Here is a 16,821-nt window from a genome sequence, read left to right as displayed (position 1 = left end):
GGGGGGCGTGGGTTTTTTTTGTTTTTTTTTTTTTTTTTTTTTTTTTGTCCGATATTTCCTTCTTTTGTTCCTTTCTGTTTTAAAGCTGATTGTTCATGGGTCATTGGTGAACAATGGAGCGTTGGGGTGACCTGGGCTGTTCGCGTCAGGCTGGAGGTGCTAGTAACAATGAAAATGCAATCAGGGTGGACCATGGTGAATGAGGTCTCTATTTTGATATCTTGGTGATAGCAAAAAGGAAGTTTATTTTCACTTTAAAATGGATTTGACAAAACCTTAGGCGAATAAGGTGAAGTGAGCAATTTAGATATACCCTTTTTATGATGATATACTTCTTTTATGATGGTAATCGACCCTGAGAATAAGGCGTCTGAGGAATTCAATAGGTCAAAGTGAGTACGAACGGAATTGGAATGTATGGAGATGTTTCGTATTCGGAAGTGTTGAATTTAAACTAATGAGGGAAATGTGGTGAATGCCTTGTAGCCAGGTTTTTCAATCCTTGAAGGTTTATCAAAACGGAGACGTAGTTCGATCGTTACTTCAAATCCACAACTTTAGGACGCAAGACTCCCTCGCATTGATTATTGTAAATTTATGTTACTTTGTCAATCCATGAAGTGGCTCTCCCTCTTACAATCACATTAATAGTCTTTTCAGGCGCTACCGCCCTTTTCTGGCGAATCTGTACACCTCCATCCATTCATATCTATATCGTCCTCAAATATACGTCTCGAGAAATTCGGCCGTGTGCTTGAAAGAAAACTTTCTTCTGTGCCGCCCGGCCACCATCTCCAACTGACCCCTGTGCAGCATCAAGTCCAATGGCTCAACATAGAACATCGAGTCGTGAACAGCACCCTTCTGCATGAACAGCGAGAAATTGTGCTTTCCATTCTTTTCGCCAAACTCCTCCTGGGCCAAACGGAAGATCTCACGCTCTCCGTAAAGCATAAGCGTGCTGCCCTCGCCGTTGAAAGCAGGCACCTTTGCCCAGTGCTCCTTATAGTTGGTTCTGTAGAAGTCCACCCAGGGCCCGACAGACTCTGGCTTCTCGCCATTAATGTACAAGAGCCCGGTTCTGCCATTGTCGCCGCCAAGATCACCCTCGTAGTCCACGCCTGGGTACGGTTTGGGGTCGTGGTAGGGCTCGAGCCACGGGCCGATAAGCAAAAGATGGCGGGGAGCTGGGAGCGGCAGGAAATTCCACTCAAACTGGGTAAATCTCGAGAATTGAGCTTTGGCAGCCTCAGGGTACGACCAGAAACGCGCCAATGCCAAACTCAAGTTGGCGCCGGCCGAGTCGCCGATAAGCAGCACCTCGTAGCCCTGGTTGACCAACTCGCGGTACGCCTTGTGGGCCTCCCAGATCTGGGTGGGGTAGAGTTTGTTGTGGTGCAAGATCAGGTAGTCCAAGTTGGCAATGGCCAAGTTCTGGCGTTTCTCCGGGTCGAGCGCGTACCACACGGCCATGATGCCCACGAACTGGGCCTTGATCATGGGCACGAGGTAGCCGCCGCCGTGGAAGAAAAGGAGGGCCTTTTTGGCTCCTTCAGGGCGGACCACCCATGTCAATCTCGAATCGTCCTTGACAGGCTCACCGAAATGGGGCATCCCCAGCCCGCCCTGGCGCTCGTACGCCTTGTAGAACGGGTTCATCGGGTATTTCATGACCCAGGGGTCTTTTTGGTTGAAGCCTCTGGCGACATGGGAAATCACGGCAATCTGGATGTTCTTCACAAGAGACGTGCCGAATTCCTCTGGATCCGCCTGGAGCGCCATGCCTGTGGTGTAGAACTGGACGACGATACGGAGCACCACCCAAGGAGTAGTAATGAATCTAAAGAGCAAAGGTGCGGAAAACATGGTGAGAAATTGAAGGGGAATCGGTGGTTTATATATGTGTGGGGCGCGAGGAATAACTCCGGGAGGGGAGTCTCGAGTCTGGGGTACGCACTAGGATTTTTATGGGTGGGTGTTCGATTGAGTTGATTGAGTTGAATTTGTTGATTGAGTAAATTCGAGCAGTTTCACATTTTCTTCTTCTTTTTTGCTTTTTTTTCCTCTTCTTTCTGCAAATTGGCGAGTTGCAGCCGTGGTGCCTCGATGCTCGTGGAAATCGGAGATAATTGTGTCAGCCTGTCTGGGGAAGATGCGAAATTAGCGTTGCTGCAGCGGCGGCATTGGACATTTCATCTTCCTGAGAGGAGTCTTTCCGAATGGGGAAATACGGTCCTGAAAAATGAAATCGATTTTTAAAAATTGAAGAAATTTTTGAAAAATGACAAGGATTTGAAATCTGCCATTGTGAATTCATGGCACTTCCTTGATTTTGGTTGCCAGGCTGCACCGCAGATTTACTGGAGATCCAGCGCGATAAGGCAGGTGGACAGGATAGGCAAGGTGGGTCTGAATGGTGTATTTGGGGTTCCGTTGGAGCGGGCCAATAGACGGTGATTTTGGATTTAACCATTTTCTTCCTTTGACGGTATTTGCTTTTTTTGTTTATTTTCCCGTTTCTTTTCTGATATAAGCTTTCTCGTTGTGGCTTGCAGCTGTCAAAGTTTGATAGTGCATCGACGAGGGAACACCAGACTAAGCCATAAGTTAATTGTCTTAAGCTTCAAGGGCTTTGATGGTGGTTTGTGCATTGAAGAAAGGGCAATTCGAAGTATGTTACACTTTTTCGACTTGAAAAAAGTCTGGATATTCATTAGATCGGGGTGGCTGCAAAGGATGGCTTAGAGAGACCGGTGGAGAATGTGAGACTTTGAAAAATACAATTGATGTCCTACGAGTTTTGGAAATCTGACGAATTTTAATTCCTTAGTCGAGCTCATGTCGTCCTTTCAAGCTGCTTATCGTTTGAGGTTCACGATATCTGTGATTCAGTGGAATGCAAGTTTATATCCCAATCAGACATTAAGAAGCCTTTGCACGAATTGTTCACTCTTAAATTGATCACAAAGTAGCCAGCATCAGAGACCTCCATCTGGAGATCACAACTTCTTCTCACCAACGCTTAACCTAAACCATTTCATCGGGAAACAACCTCACTACCCATAGTATCCCTCCATCCTACTTCTTCCACAATCATTTCTCCAACACATCAATCCCTACAACCTCACCAACGCATGTCCTTCATTACCTACAACCTGAAATCCGAACCCGTCTGTGGGCCCTTGTTCTTCTTCAATTGTCCCTTGGCGTCTCTCATCTGGCCCTTCTTGTCAATCACAGTGACATTCTTCGCCTTGGCCAAATCGCCCAAAGCATCGCCCACCTTCTGTCTCTTCTTGTCGCCTCCGTCGGGATTCTGCTTGTTCCGCTGCTCTCTGGCCTCGTTGACCTCCTTCATGTGCTTCGACTTGGCTCTCTTCTTGGACCTCCTCAATCTCTGCTTGTCCTCTGTGCTGAGCTCGTCCTTGGAGTAGGACAATCCGCTCTTCAACTGCACCTCCTTCACGCCCTGAGCACCGTTGGCCTTGGGCTTGTCGTCTCCAATCTTGTATACTTCCTGTGGAGCAAGGGTGGTTTCGTTAGAAACATGCAATGGCTGGGCGTCCTCCATGTTGATGGAAGCGGCGCCGTCGGTGACCTTGATGTCGATGGTCTTGAACTCGTGTGGTTTGGGGATGTAGTGTGCCAGACAGAGGGAGTCGAGCTTGTAGTTGACGCTGGTGAAGAGATCGGTGATTTCGTCGTGGGCCTGTTGCACCTCGTCGGAGATTTTTTGTTCGGGATCCACGCCGTGGTACTCGTCCTCGTAGATTTCCGCCAACGACTTGCTGCTTTTTTCTTCGGACACGTCCGTTTTCTGCCGCTGGGAGAACCTCAGCACGTCGGTGATGAGTCTTTTGGGGAGATCGTCGAATTCGTCGTTTCTGACTCTCCGCTTGATGAGGTCCTCGATACTCTCGGTGACGTCGTCCGTGATGACCGGCACGGGCTTGGACGTGCGGTCAAACTCAAGCGAAGGAGCCTCCTCGTCGTCAAGAAGCGAATCCGTGGGTCTATCCTTTGAACGGACTTCTCCCTTCATCGTCCACTTCTTCTCGGCCACAAGCTCGGCTTCTAGATTGGCGATTTCGGCTCGAAGCTTCTCCTGCTGTTTTTCGTACGTCGACTGGCTCTTCTTCTTGGGCTGCTCCTCTTCGTCCGGGAAGAGATCTAGCATGGCTCCGTCGACGGCGTTTTCGTATTCGTCTTCCTCCAACTCGCTCGCTTCGTCTTCTTCGTTCTGCAAAAGCTGTTTCTTCGATCTGACGTGGCCGGGCTTGTCGAAAAAGCCGTCGTAGAAGTCCATCTCCTCGTCGCTGTCTTCGTCGCTGAGGTCGTCGAAAAGATCGATCTGCTCGTCGTCCTCGGGCTCGTCCTCGAGCTCCACGATCTGCTTGTTGAAGTCGTCGATGTCGAAGAAGTCGTCGTTGAGGCCGAAGGCGTCTTTCTGGATCTTTGCTGGTTCTTCCACGAGGGTTTCTGCGTCCAGGCCTGAGGCGGCGTCATCCACCTGGTCTTCATCCTCGTTTTCCTCTTCTTCGTCTTCTTCCTCTTCTTCGTCTTCTTCCTCTTCTTCTTCCTCTTCTTTTGCATCATCATCTTCGTCTTCCTCATCAACTTCCTCATCATCAACCTCCTCATCCTCCTCATCAACCTCCCCCTCATCATCCTCATCATCCTCCTCCGGCTCCAGGCCAAAACGGTGCTTGAGCTCCGGAAGCTTCTCAAACAAAAGCGCCTCGCCCACCCCGCCAAGTATCATCTTCGCCTGGCCGTACACCTGGGTGGCATCGAGGCCTTCCACATAAAGCTCATCAAGCACCGAGTGGTCCTTGGCGATCGGGTCCAAAAGCGTTTTGGTGACGCTGTTGAGCTTCTCTACCGACCCGGCGTCCCGGGAAAGCCCGATGATCGCCAGCGGGTCCGCCGCTAGCTGTTTTAGTAAGTCCATGCTTTGTGGGTGTAGTTGAAAAAAGTGATGAGCATCGCACCAGTGCAGGCCTATCAGTACCCCAGAGGAGGAGGAGGACACACACAGAAGGAGACACTAAAGAATTGAAATATCCACAGAATAGCTCTTTTATGCCCCTTAAACCACCATTTCCAAGAATCCTCACCCTCTGCCGCTGGAAGTCTGGCACTTCCCTGCGCAGATGGGTCCAACGCCAGATGGTGGACCCCCACGCCAAAAAGTCCAAAACAGACGGCTACCGCTCCCGAGCAGCCTATAAGCTTCTTGAGCTCGACACCAAGTTTCGTCTTTTTGGGAAATCCACGCGGAATATCGTCGATTTGGGCTTTGCGCCTGGAGCCTGGACTCAGGTTGCTTTGAACAAAAGCAGAGCCCGAGGCGTCCAGCCCAGCATCCTCGGCATAGATTTGATCCATTGCCAGCCGCCCGAAGGTTCTCTGTTCATTCAGGGCGACATTTTCCTGAAAACAACCCACAACAGCATCCAGGCGTTTTTCGAGCCTCGAGGACCCTTGGACCTCGTTTTAAGCGACATGATGACAAACACCAGCGGGATTGGTGACAACGACCATTTTGCCAGCATGGAGTTGTGTGACGGTGTTTTGCTTCTAGCGCTGCAGATGCTCCAGAAGAACGGAGGCCTTGTGATGAAGTTCTACACGGGGAAAGAGGACCAGATCTTGCAGAAACGGCTCGAGAAGGTTTTCGCCAGGGTCCACAAAGTCAAGCCTGCAGCGTGCCGGGCAGAGCTGCGGGAAATGTACTTTGTGTGTTTGAGGAAAAAGAGGGAGGTATCTGTGGAGGAGTTATTCTCGTGATGATACATCGCGAAATGCTACTAAGTACTACCTCGATCCACAGATACCAGGCGAACAATCCACTAATTCGATCCAAAACCGATCATCCACTTATTCGATTCAAAACCGATTATCCAGATCGATCCAATCGGTCACCTTCACAATCTGTACATAGCCACATGCAATTCCAAACGAATCCCCATACTTCCCTATGAAACACAGGCTCTTGCTTAACCCAGTCAAGTGGCTCAGGGGAGCCAGAAAACGCCATGCTGCTGACCTCTACGACGCGTCTGCCTACAATCCCCAAACTCTAAAATCCAACCCCTTTGCCAGGGCTTTGGACGCCACAAGAATGGACATTCTGGGAAAACGCTTCCCTCTAGGCAACATGGTCCAAACCATCGTGGAGAAACGTGGCGGGAAATACGAAATCGTGCCTGTTTTGGAGAAACCGGTGCTTGGGGTGAACCCCGCAAGCTACGTGTTGAACAGAGCGTCCTACATTGCATTTGCTCAGAAAAGAGTGTTTCTACCGATACCCTCCAAACGCAGACAAAGAGACAAGAAACTGCTTGGTCAGACACGTGTGGTCGACGACTTTATCGGTGTTTACCGTGGGCTTTTGGAGGAGGCGATACGGCCGCTTTTGGACAACGTGGAGGGCGGTGAAGGTCCAGGCATGAAGGTTCTACCGGGTAATGGACCTATAAATTGGGAAAACGACACGCCACATGTGTACAGCCCACTTGTTGACAAGGAAGTGCACCTTCCATATGAAGAAAACCAGCAATTGTGCCAGCTTCTCTTGAAACATGCCCAGTTCTGCGATTGTGCCCCCACAGCCTCACGGTGAAGCCTTATCACGGCATGGAACTTTATAGAGTACGAGATACCCACTTTACAGCCCGTGGGGCTGTGGGGTCTCACCAGCCACTTACGCACGATTACAGCAGGTGTCAAACCGAATCCTTAATTCTATACCAGTGCACAGCACCATTTTATGCCTCAGCGAGACCAATCTAAATATACATCAAAACCAGGAAGGCAGAAACCAACCAAGCCATGAAATTCGTCGATGGCACGATACCCTCAGACTTCTTCTGGCTCGTGTTCAACGTGACGCTCTGCAACTTATCGTCCACCTCGCTATTAGTGTCAATCCACTTGTTCAAAGTGGAAGCGTCAATCTCCGAATCGATGCTGGTGGAGTTCAGCAAGAAAGACACGGCGTTTCCGCTATTGTCGAAAACAACACCACCAAGCATCTTGTTGTTCAAGTCTCTGTAGAAATGGCCCTCAGCAGCCATGCCCAAGTTGATATTGTCCGTTCCCTGGTAGTCGTGGATTGTGGAGAACAAGTGGTTGGATTCCGTGGAGTTCATCACCTCGAAAATGTCGTATTCTCCACATCCAGAGCTCCAGCACGAGCAGTTGGAGTTGCTTGAGTACTGGGAGGTTCTGGGGATCTTAGCATTGAGAAGCCAGATGGCAGGCATGTCGTAGAAGATGTTGGAGTTGTTCTTGTTGGGTTCCGTGGGCATCTCAAACTCAAACAAGAACATCTTGACGGTTCCGCCAAAGCCGTGGAATGCCGGGATGCCAGATCTGTAGACACCACAGTCTTTGCTTGTGCCCAGCTTCTCACACTTGGACGTGCTGAAGATCAGGTACTCCTGGTCGGAAAGAAGCAAGGTGTCGTCCGCTAAAAGCGTGGCGGAGTCTGCTTCTTCTGTTCCGTTTGACGAGGCATATGTCAAGGCCTTTCCAAGACAGTTGGAGTCTTTGCCTGCATTGGTCAAGAAAGTCACATTTTCGCCGGAATTGTCCAGAGCGGAGTAGTATGCTTTTCTGGTGAACGTACCCAGCGACTCGCCCTTGACGTAGCTGTCGCCCGAGTAGAATGCAAATTGGTGGAGTTTGAGTGGACCCCTGAAGTGCACCGAGAGCTCCTCATCTAAGGGAGTATTGGTGCCTTCGAAAACGGTGAAACTCGTCTGCAACTTACAGTTGCATTTGTCCAGATCGTCCAACTTCTCGACATCGTAGTAGTAGCCGGTGTAGCCCAAGTTGCTGAAGTTTATGGCATTCACCTGAGGCGTATTCAGCTTCTCATTACCAGTGGAGGGGGCCTGGGTGGCTGCAGCGGAAACCAAAGCAGGCAAGATGAGGGAAGAAAGAAGCATGGGGAAAATAATCAGAAGAATCAAAAGAGGGAAATGTGCTGCTATTTATACTCGGGCTCGGAGGGATGCAGCCTGATGCCGTCGGGGCGGTGCAATATGTCCCGATTTGAGGGATTGCAGGAAACGTTTAAGCACGGTGCTGGCGGCTATTATTGTTTTCCTGCATGTGGCGCGGCACCTGTCACCTTGACAGAAGCGAACATTTTAGAGATCCGGCAGTGATGGGTGGGCTGGGCTTGTATGCAGGTCGGTGGTCCCACCATCACCATCACCTCATTCCCTCACCCCTGAGTCCTCAAGCTGACTCTCAAATGGATATCAATCCTCCCCTATCGCTCTTCCACCTCGCCTTTCTCTACCACCCCCACGCCAACCCCCACAGGTCGTGCGCGGATCATAAACGCCGTAGTGGTCGCGCGACCTTCCCTCACTGAGAAAATCTTACCATCACCAACTCTACACCGATCCACAAACCTCCACATTCACGGCCCCCACCCACCCATTCGTCTCCCCCACCTTCCCCCAACATTTCCCTATTCATCCGCAAAACCCGGTCGAATGCCTGCACGGTCGTCCGATTACATATCGCCTCCACCGTTTGGGCCATCGGCACGAAACGACCAGGTTCCTGAACGAACAGCAGGATCCAAGGTCCATTCACGGCTGCACAATGGCAAAGGTCACGGTCAGAGGTCTTCGAAGCCTCAGGGAAGACCTGGAGCTCCAAAACACCACGGTCTGGACAAATCGCCTTCTCCAGTTGCACTTCCGATGTACCCATCATCGCCCAATGAAACGTCGATTTTGCCTCCTGTGACGTGGAAAGACGTGCCTGCTCTCATTTTCGTGTTTCTCCTTCTTCCCCAGGGCATTTCGTGCCTTTTGTTGTTGGGATACATCATGTCGGGCACCTTCCGAGGTCTGGCTGCTCGCTTTCTAGCACGCTTTTCTGTGCTTGTGGAGGACCGCCTGGGAAGCATCATTCCTTCGTTTTCAAGATCCTCCGGTCGCCTGCGGCACTGGTGCTACAACAGAGCCGTGGCGGGCGAGTTTCTCCAGCTCTTCTCCATCAATTCCATGGTTTTGTTGTTCTGCCATTCCACCATGCCTCGCCTGTGGACCCACTACCTCCTGGTCATGGCAAAGCTGATTGTCGCCAGCCGCTTGGTTGGAACCTACACCGTGGGCACCGCTACATACGTGTCCATGCTGTCGAACGGCCAGACTTCCACCGCTACATCCTCATCAAACCCACATCTGAGCACCACCGGTGTCCTCGATAAAAGCCGGTACCTGAAATCCAGCCTCATCAATTCCCTTTTGGGTTTTGCCACCGTCACCGTGACAGACACCTTGTTTCGGCACTGGCTCGAGCACCTCAATGTGCCCCAGCTTGCCGGTGATCTAGCACGCTTCTACCGCGGCGTGTGGCATCTTGGTTTGTCTTCGTCTGAAGGTGCCAGCACATCCGACTACCTCAAGATCTTCTTCACAAAGTCGCCTTTTATCGTCACCTACAATTACCTTTCCAAGCGCAAGGACAGGTACTACAGCTTGGGTGTCCGCAAAGGAAGTGGCATCAGACTCAGTGTTCTCGACAAAATCATCATCTTCGTGGCAGTGAGGGTCTTCAACATCAACGAAGACTCCCTCCAAACGCTTACGTTGGTGCTCCAGGAAATCAGCACAATCATCAACTACGCATACCTTGTGCTTTGCATACACGTCATTAGCCTTACCATATCTCCTTTCTTGGAGAGATTCTTCATCTTCAAAGACTACTCGAAGAACTTAGACCACTTGTCTTCGCTCACCCCTAGCATTCCCTTGAGTGGAGACAAAAGCAGCCCAGTCCCCAATCCTCAGCACAATGATTCCATGATGATCATCAATGTGGACCAGCCAAAGGCGGCCGTCCCAGCGGGGCTAACAACTATAGAGTTGGACCCGGAGATTGCCAAATCCGATGCTGATTTGCATCCTGATGGCACTGTCAGTGCCAGGAACTTCGAAGTGTTTTGTCTCATCCCTCCCACAAAGAAGGCGGTTTCAGGCTGTATTAAGGCGCAACAGAATAGAACCTTTGTGGAAAGGAGACGTGCCAACAGCAGTGGCGGTCCTCCTTCGACAACAATTGTCGACCGTCATTTCACCACCTCCATTCAGCCATTGTGGTCATGGATCGCTGCCATCAAGGTTTTCTTTGTCAACTCCAACTTTTTTGGTGGAAAATCCTGCGGATCACAATCCCCTGAGTGTCCCGTTGAGCATCAGCACATGTCTGTTTGCAAAGTTGGTGCTCGTGAGGTTGTTCTTGAATTGAATGATCCATCGCTCATCTCCTGTGACCACTTTACCGTGCAAGTGAACTCCATCCATTGGCCTTTTGTTACCACCATTATGAATGCTTCTAAAGACCGGAAGTTTATTAGAGTCGAAAGTCTCAAGCCTTTCAGCCAGTATGAGATACGCTGTATGCTCGAGGACTCCACGTTGGCCACTGTTACTGTTAGCACCACCGACCCGAGAGACCAAGCTTTTCTTGATCATTCCACGAGGACCTCTCCCACTGAGACACTTGAGGACTGTCACGCATCCGCCATTGATGAGCTCAACGAGATCAGATGGAACCTCAGAAAACTGAGGAAGGATGAGAATAAGCGTATCACCGATCTCAAGAAGCAGGTGGATAGCATGAAAGCCAGGGTCGACAAGGTCCACAGCAGAGCCCCCATTGAAGGTCGTGGAAGCGGAAAGCTCAAGGGTCTTCAGTACTCCGTGATTCAGTTGGAGAACGAGATCGAAGAGCTCAACAAACAGCTCCACAGCTTGAAGGAAAGCAGTGATACCGTCGACGGCGACTTGAAGGCCGAGGAGCAAGCCACTCTTGACCAAATTCGGAGTTTGGAGGCGTTCATCGAAGATCACGAGTACAGCACGGGACAGCTCAAGAATGGAATTCGTGCTGTTGAGAACGAACGCAACAACGTCTCCGTGAAGCACAAGAAGTTGGAGGGCAAAATCTCGTCACGCAAGGAGGAGATTGCCCGGCTCAATGCGGAGGTCAAGAGCATGAAGAAAGCCGTTTTGACTCGTTACCAGCGCAGACAAAAACGTGTTCAGGAGCGTTTCGACACAATTCTTCCCAAGGTGGAGCAAGCCATCGAGGACCTTGGCCAGGAGTTGGAAGAGTACCAAGCTTGAGAGAGTGCTACATAGGTCAACCAAGTTAGAGATCAGGAAACTGTAGGTCGTTGTCTAAATTACGTTAAATGCTGTATAATCGCCGACTCTAACTGCGTCAGCGCTATTTCGAAGTGAATGGCTCTAAAAGAGTCTGTTTTTTTGTTGCTAAGCAAGCTCGACTTTTTTCATCAGGCCTCAATGCCACAAAGTCTGACTACCTCTCCTGAAGACTCGAGCCGACTTTATGGAAACCCCGCTGGTAGTAGAGCAAGCCGCCCAGCTGCTTGGCCTCGTAATGCTTGTTTGGCGATAAAATGTCCGTGACATCCACAACCCAGATCTCATGAGAGTCCACCTTGAACACCTCGTGTTTCTTACACACAAACGCCTTTTCCGCCTCGTTCAACACGGGCACCAACCCCCGGCCGGTGTCGTGTAAGCTGTAGTTGTTTTCGCCAATGTGTGCAAAAGGCGTGGTCATTTCATGGAAGATTTCACCGTCTTCTGGTTTGACGTCAAAGTGCTTTCTGTCTGTTTTGATCCCGGCAGCGAAGGTTCGGCTTAGAAACACCGACCGGCTTGTTGGCGGCATCAAGTGGAGACACAATTGGCCGTGGTTGTCGTGGAGTGCTTGGGAGGTGTAGCTTGGAAGATGCAAATTGAACTGAAGAAGCGGTTTAGGATGGACCGAGAGGGAACAAACGGACGAAAGGGTCATGCCGTGGAGAATGTCGTTTTTCGTTCTGCAGCCGGCCGTCAAGATCATCGCCTGGGTGCTGACCCGGGCCATGGCGGCCTTGAACTGGGGTATGCTTATGGACATGGATTTGTAGCTTGTGTGGAAAAATCAGCAATGCGGAGGAAAATGGGCACGAAAAATCGGATTTTGTGGAAAAATGTGAAAAAAACTCGAATAGGGGGAAATGGCACCTAGCGTTTCAGGCCTTGACCTTATTTTCACCAATTTCTGAAATTCAGTCGATGTTGGCCGTGTTCAAGGTGGCTGCGATGCTCATCTACCTATAGGCCCATGGTGCTGCGTGCAGTACGTAAACATACCTCCTCGAATCGGTTGCAACACAAATCTGCAGCAACATGGCCTTGACGGAAATTCTGCCGAACCGACCCCGAAAAGCGGCGCTGCTGAAGGAATTTAAGTATGAGAGGCGCCTAAAGGATGAGGATTACACCCGTGTCTATGATTGCATTCTGCCTTACGACCTCAGAGAGGCAGTCAAGGCCCACCACAGACTGATTGTGGGCATGGTGCACGAAAAAAAGATCGATTTGGCGTACCAGGAGCTTCAGAAGATGTTTGTTGGATTGTGTGACTGCCGGCTTCGATCTGGCGAGGTGCCGTTGTCGACTCTTTTGCATGGCGAGTTTGGTGATTTGGATCACACCTTGGTGAACTCGTACCATATCCTTTTGCTTCAGACGTTGCTCCAGCGTGTTTCTGGGAACTTGCAGCTGATAGCTGCGGGCGAAAATGGCTTCAACATTTTGATATTCCACACAATTGCATCGTCTTTGACGCGTACTGGGTCTATTGTGAAGTGGATCGAAAAGGCTCCAGGCCAGGTATCGTTGAAGCACTACGCGGGCTTGCGCAAGGTGGCGACGGGGTTCCTCAAAATCATAGACTTTTTGCATCAGAAGACCCCGCTGGCCCAATTGTCCGGGTATAGAGAGGAATGGGTGCTACTCCAGATGAAGTTCTCCAGGTTGGCGGACCCAGAAGTCCAGGTTGAGGTACCTCAATCGGCACAGGGTGAGTTTCTAAATGACCTCAGGGCATCAATTGAGCCACAACCGGTACCTACAGAACAAGCCCCCAATGATCCTTTACAGCATGTACTCCACGAGCTACAGATAGACTCCCCGGTTGTCCCCTCAACAAAGCTATATTCGAGGGTAATCGACAAACTCGGCTCACTCCTGCCAACCGCAGATCGTGTTGATGTACTCGACAACATACTTCTTGCATTCGACGGCATTGACATGCCTTCCAAAGAGACCTTCATAGACTGTGTGGCCCGCTTCGCCAAGGAGCTCTCGACAAATCACAAATTTCAAATTCTACTCGAGCGGGTATTACCGTTTGCATTGGACCTAGCCAAAGACAAATCCGAGATGGTCTCGTCGTGCTTCCGTTTCGGCAATAGTCATCAGAACTGTGCAGCGCTACTATTGGGCCTCCATCATTTACCGCCATCTGTGGAGAAGAGAAAGAAACAAGGCTTGAGGGAGCTCACGCTCAACTGTCTCATGATAAATAGGCAGTTTGAACATTCTTTGAATGCTACCGTTGGCTACCTAACTGACCATGATTTTCCAGAAGGCAGTGTGCTAAGAGGCACCACTGGGAACCTTCCAGAATGTGTGCTCAAGTCGCTTGCATACCTTTCAAAGTACCGCTTGGACGATCTTTCGGAAGCAATTGCGAGCCTAGCAATGGGTGATGACTCTAGAGGACAATTACTCCTTCAGACACTTTTATCGATAGACGAGGCAAGCGTGGTATCCGTTAAGGGCCTCTTTTCTGCGTTCACCATTAAAGACAGCTCCACACTCCTTTTTTGCATATTGAACGCTGAAAGAGTGACTGAAGTGTTCCTTTCGTTACCCAAACCCACCACCACTTTCGATAGACTTCTTTCAGCTGCGATTCTCACCAATCGACTCAAAACCACACCCGGTCCCGTGAAGCCTTTTCTCGCTGACATCGGCACCCATATCGGGGCATGGCTTAGGAATACGTCCTTTGATGATGTTGAGTCAGAAACTCTCACAACCCTCACCCGCAGCGTGTTTGATGGCGGCCATTACGCCTTTGCGCTGTATATCCTCCAAATGCTGGACGAGGTCGACTCAATTCCCCTTGAGATGCGACTCTCATTACAACTCCTTTCCATTAAGTGCAGCTTACGTCTTGGAAAATATGAGGAGATCCCATCGAAGTTGAGCACTGCTGGCAGGTTGATGAAACAGATGGCTGAATCCAAGATGATTGTCGAGAGTTTGTCACTTGTCGAATGGAAACTACATCAGTTCGAGTATTTCATCAACACCTACAACGCCAAAAAAGCTGGCGAGAAGTTTGAAGAGATCACCAGATTCCTCGCTTGCAAACCTGAATTCAGCCTCAGTGCCAATCAGTCGATGCCGCTCACGCAAACCATATCTTGCCTTCTACTCAACGCACATTTCCTTCACTTGACAGCTAAATTCGAGTACAGCACGGGTAGATTTGCCCTGGCCTTGAAGAATTTGAAGTTAGCTATCAAGATTGGTGTGTCTATTTTGAAGAAGCTTTCTGGAGCATGCGACTTAAAAGACGAGACTGTTCGATTCTTATTGACATGTTACAAGGAGGGCTTCGAGCTTGCCAAACAGGCCGGGTGCCTGGGTGAGGCGGTTAACATGATACTGGAAATGGATCATATTAACCAGTCGTTCAAAGATTCCTTGATCAATGCCAAGGCTCACTTTGCTCTTGCTGACATGTATCTTTTGACAGGGGATATGCTGACTTCTGCTTTACAATACGAAGAGGGTCAACGCATCTCATCAGAGAAGGACATGGCTTTATTGAAGGCAATGCAGTTGAGCTCCGTCCTTTTAAGCTACGTGCTCAACGGGGAGTCTAAAACGACCCTGATCAAGTCTGAATTGCTCGAAACTCTTGGACATGTCGATCAAATGGAAGCATTTTCATCAAAGGATTTGTTGAGCGACCTAGGCAGATACGAGTATCTTCTTTCCCAGAAGGAGAGCATTGTTTTGACGGAGAACAACACTGACCATTCGCCTCAAACCATTCTTTTGAAGACAATAGCATCCGCCAGACAAGAGATTCTGGACGTGAAAAGTGCAATCATTGATAAAGGAAATGCGATCGTCATTCCGTCTGGACTCGCATTCACCAGCGAGTTGAACGAAAAAGATCTCAGCATCGTCGACAAGCTTCTTGATTGCAAAGATACATTGCTCAGATTTCTTGAGAACGACTACTCGCAGCTGCTTGGGGTTGAGGAGTTGAAAGACCTTCAAAATACTCTTACAAGATGCATCTTCACTCTTTCCCAGATAACTGTGGTTAAGGAGGAAGGCGCAGAAAGCTTACTCAAGGATGTATTTTATCTCCTGGAGCTCCCAAGAGTTCTCCCCTACCAGTCGCTAACACAGATTCACAGGACTGAGCAGAAGAGTAACGAAATCATGCCGACTCTATCGACAACGAACCTCAAGAATGTTCATGCTAAAGAGCTGTTTTTTGGTGATCTCTCAAGCCTTCTTCCCAAGGACTATGTTGTCATAACTATCGACTGTTGCGCCCAATCCGGAGACTTGATATTGAGCAAGTTACAGAAAGGTCTGAGTATTCCATCATTATTGAGGCTCTCGCTGGAACGAGGTGCCTCACAGCTGACGCCATTCTGGTCAGTGATGGAAAAGCTAGTTAAAATTATCGACGAGAGTCATAAAACCACCAACCTGGATACAACTCGCAACATCAGAACGAAGGAAGAACGTAAAGACTGGTGGAAAAGACGGTTTATTCTTGATGCAAAGTTGAAGAATGTTTTGGACAATGTTGGAAATAACTGGTTAGGTGGATTTAAAGGCCTTTTGGAATTAACCGATTACTCGTCCACCGAGTTTCTTTTCTTCAAATCCGAGCTCCAAAGAGTGTGGAAAAAAAGCTTAGGAGTGAATGTCTTAGATTTCAGTGACACTATCACTGAGCTCTATTTTAATTTGACACCCTCGGGAAATGTACCATTGGAGATCAAGCATTTGCAAGATTTGATTAAGTATACTGCTTCAGAGCTTGGTGTCTCCGTCGATGAAAGAAAGCTTGTCAACGAAATTAAGAAAATTCTCCCCACTAAGAGAAAACTTCAACCTCAGCATTTGGTGCTTCTTCCAAGTCACACATGCTCGGACTTTCCTTGGGAGAGTATCGACTTCTTGAGATCGAAATCCATCTCTCGTGTCCCTAGCATAACCTGTCTTTTGGAGCTACTCAAGCGTGCTTCGGCAGACCTTAAAGACGGTCATCTGAGCTACTACGTGTTGAACCCTGGTGGTGACCTCAAGAAAACTGAGCTTAGATTCAAGACGATGTTTGCATCAATGGCCCGAAGCAATGGCATAGCAGGCCAAACTCCAAATGAAGAAGAGCTTTTCCACAATCTTTTTAGAACCGATCTTTTTGTTTACGCTGGTCATGGTGGAGGGGAGCAGTATATGAGGATGAACCAACTCTTGAAAAAGAGTATAGGTGAAAATCTTAATCTCCCACCAGCCATATTGATGGGTTGTTCCTCTGGTGCATCACAGAAGCATGGTAGGCTAGAGCCTTCTAGTAATATCATGGTTTGGCTTCTCTGCGGTTCGCCAATGATTGTCAGCAATCTATGGGATATCACTGACAAGGATATTGACGCCTTTAGCTCTGATGTTTTAGAGAGATGGGGTTTGATTGGAAATCTCAAGGAAAGAAGCGATATCGCCAGCGCCGTGGCTAAAAGTAGAGACACTTGTGTCCTCAAATACTTGAATGGAGCGGCACCCATCGTCCATGGACTTCCCATTCGTCGTCAATAAATAGATAAGGTACTTTACATCCTACTCAAATAGTTCTGAAATTTCCTGAAATCCTTGTGTCCCAAGT

The 16,821-nt window shown here is 49.3% G+C and overlaps 8 protein-coding genes across 8 annotated transcripts; 4 read left to right on the top strand and 4 right to left on the bottom strand.

The window, feature by feature from the left end:
• Nucleotides 1–720: 720 nt before the first annotated feature.
• On the bottom strand, nt 721–1,866 carry C7M61_005177 (uncharacterized protein; the record flags this gene model as incomplete). The annotated part of the gene is made up of 1 exon (XM_024860487.1): nt 721–1,866. The coding sequence occupies one exon, from the start codon at nt 1,864–1,866 to the stop codon at nt 721–723; it is 1,146 nt and encodes a 381-aa protein (XP_024711408.1).
• A 1,282-nt stretch (nt 1,867–3,148) lies between these two features.
• On the bottom strand, nt 3,149–4,951 carry MPP10 (rRNA-processing protein; the record flags this gene model as incomplete). Its single annotated transcript, XM_024860486.1, has 1 exon — nt 3,149–4,951. The coding sequence occupies one exon, from the start codon at nt 4,949–4,951 to the stop codon at nt 3,149–3,151; it is 1,803 nt and encodes a 600-aa protein (XP_024711407.1).
• A 131-nt stretch (nt 4,952–5,082) lies between these two features.
• Nucleotides 5,083–5,790, top strand: C7M61_005175 (21S rRNA (uridine2791-2'-O) methyltransferase; the record flags this gene model as incomplete). The annotated part of the gene is made up of 1 exon (XM_024860485.1): nt 5,083–5,790. The coding sequence occupies one exon, from the start codon at nt 5,083–5,085 to the stop codon at nt 5,788–5,790; it is 708 nt and encodes a 235-aa protein (XP_024711406.1).
• A 190-nt stretch (nt 5,791–5,980) lies between these two features.
• C7M61_005174 (uncharacterized protein) lies at nt 5,981–6,625 on the top strand (the record flags this gene model as incomplete). The annotated part of the gene is made up of 1 exon (XM_024860484.1): nt 5,981–6,625. One exon carries the CDS (start codon nt 5,981–5,983, stop codon nt 6,623–6,625), a length of 645 nt encoding a protein of 214 aa, XP_024711405.1.
• Nucleotides 6,626–6,791: 166 nt separating this feature from the next.
• On the bottom strand, nt 6,792–7,955 carry PGA52 (Pga52p; the record flags this gene model as incomplete). Its single annotated transcript, XM_024860483.1, has 1 exon — nt 6,792–7,955. The coding sequence occupies one exon, from the start codon at nt 7,953–7,955 to the stop codon at nt 6,792–6,794; it is 1,164 nt and encodes a 387-aa protein (XP_024711404.1).
• A 558-nt stretch (nt 7,956–8,513) lies between these two features.
• On the top strand, nt 8,514–11,159 carry EMC9 (Emc9p; the record flags this gene model as incomplete). The annotated part of the gene is made up of 1 exon (XM_024860482.1): nt 8,514–11,159. The coding sequence occupies one exon, from the start codon at nt 8,514–8,516 to the stop codon at nt 11,157–11,159; it is 2,646 nt and encodes an 881-aa protein (XP_024711403.1).
• A 196-nt stretch (nt 11,160–11,355) lies between these two features.
• C7M61_005171 (uncharacterized protein) lies at nt 11,356–11,964 on the bottom strand (the record flags this gene model as incomplete). The annotated part of the gene is made up of 1 exon (XM_024860481.1): nt 11,356–11,964. One exon carries the CDS (start codon nt 11,962–11,964, stop codon nt 11,356–11,358), a length of 609 nt encoding a protein of 202 aa, XP_024711402.1.
• Nucleotides 11,965–12,236: 272 nt separating this feature from the next.
• Nucleotides 12,237–16,754, top strand: ESP1 (separase; the record flags this gene model as incomplete). Its single annotated transcript, XM_024860480.1, has 1 exon — nt 12,237–16,754. The coding sequence occupies one exon, from the start codon at nt 12,237–12,239 to the stop codon at nt 16,752–16,754; it is 4,518 nt and encodes a 1,505-aa protein (XP_024711401.1).
• Between the last annotated feature and the right edge of the window lie 67 nt (nt 16,755–16,821).

The sequence above is a fragment of the Candidozyma pseudohaemuli genome, assembly GCF_003013735.1.
Source record: "Candidozyma pseudohaemuli strain B12108 chromosome Unknown scaffold00022, whole genome shotgun sequence".
Lineage (NCBI taxonomy): Eukaryota > Fungi > Ascomycota > Pichiomycetes > Serinales > Metschnikowiaceae > Candidozyma > Candidozyma pseudohaemuli.
This window is presented reverse-complemented; position numbering and strand designations above follow the sequence as displayed.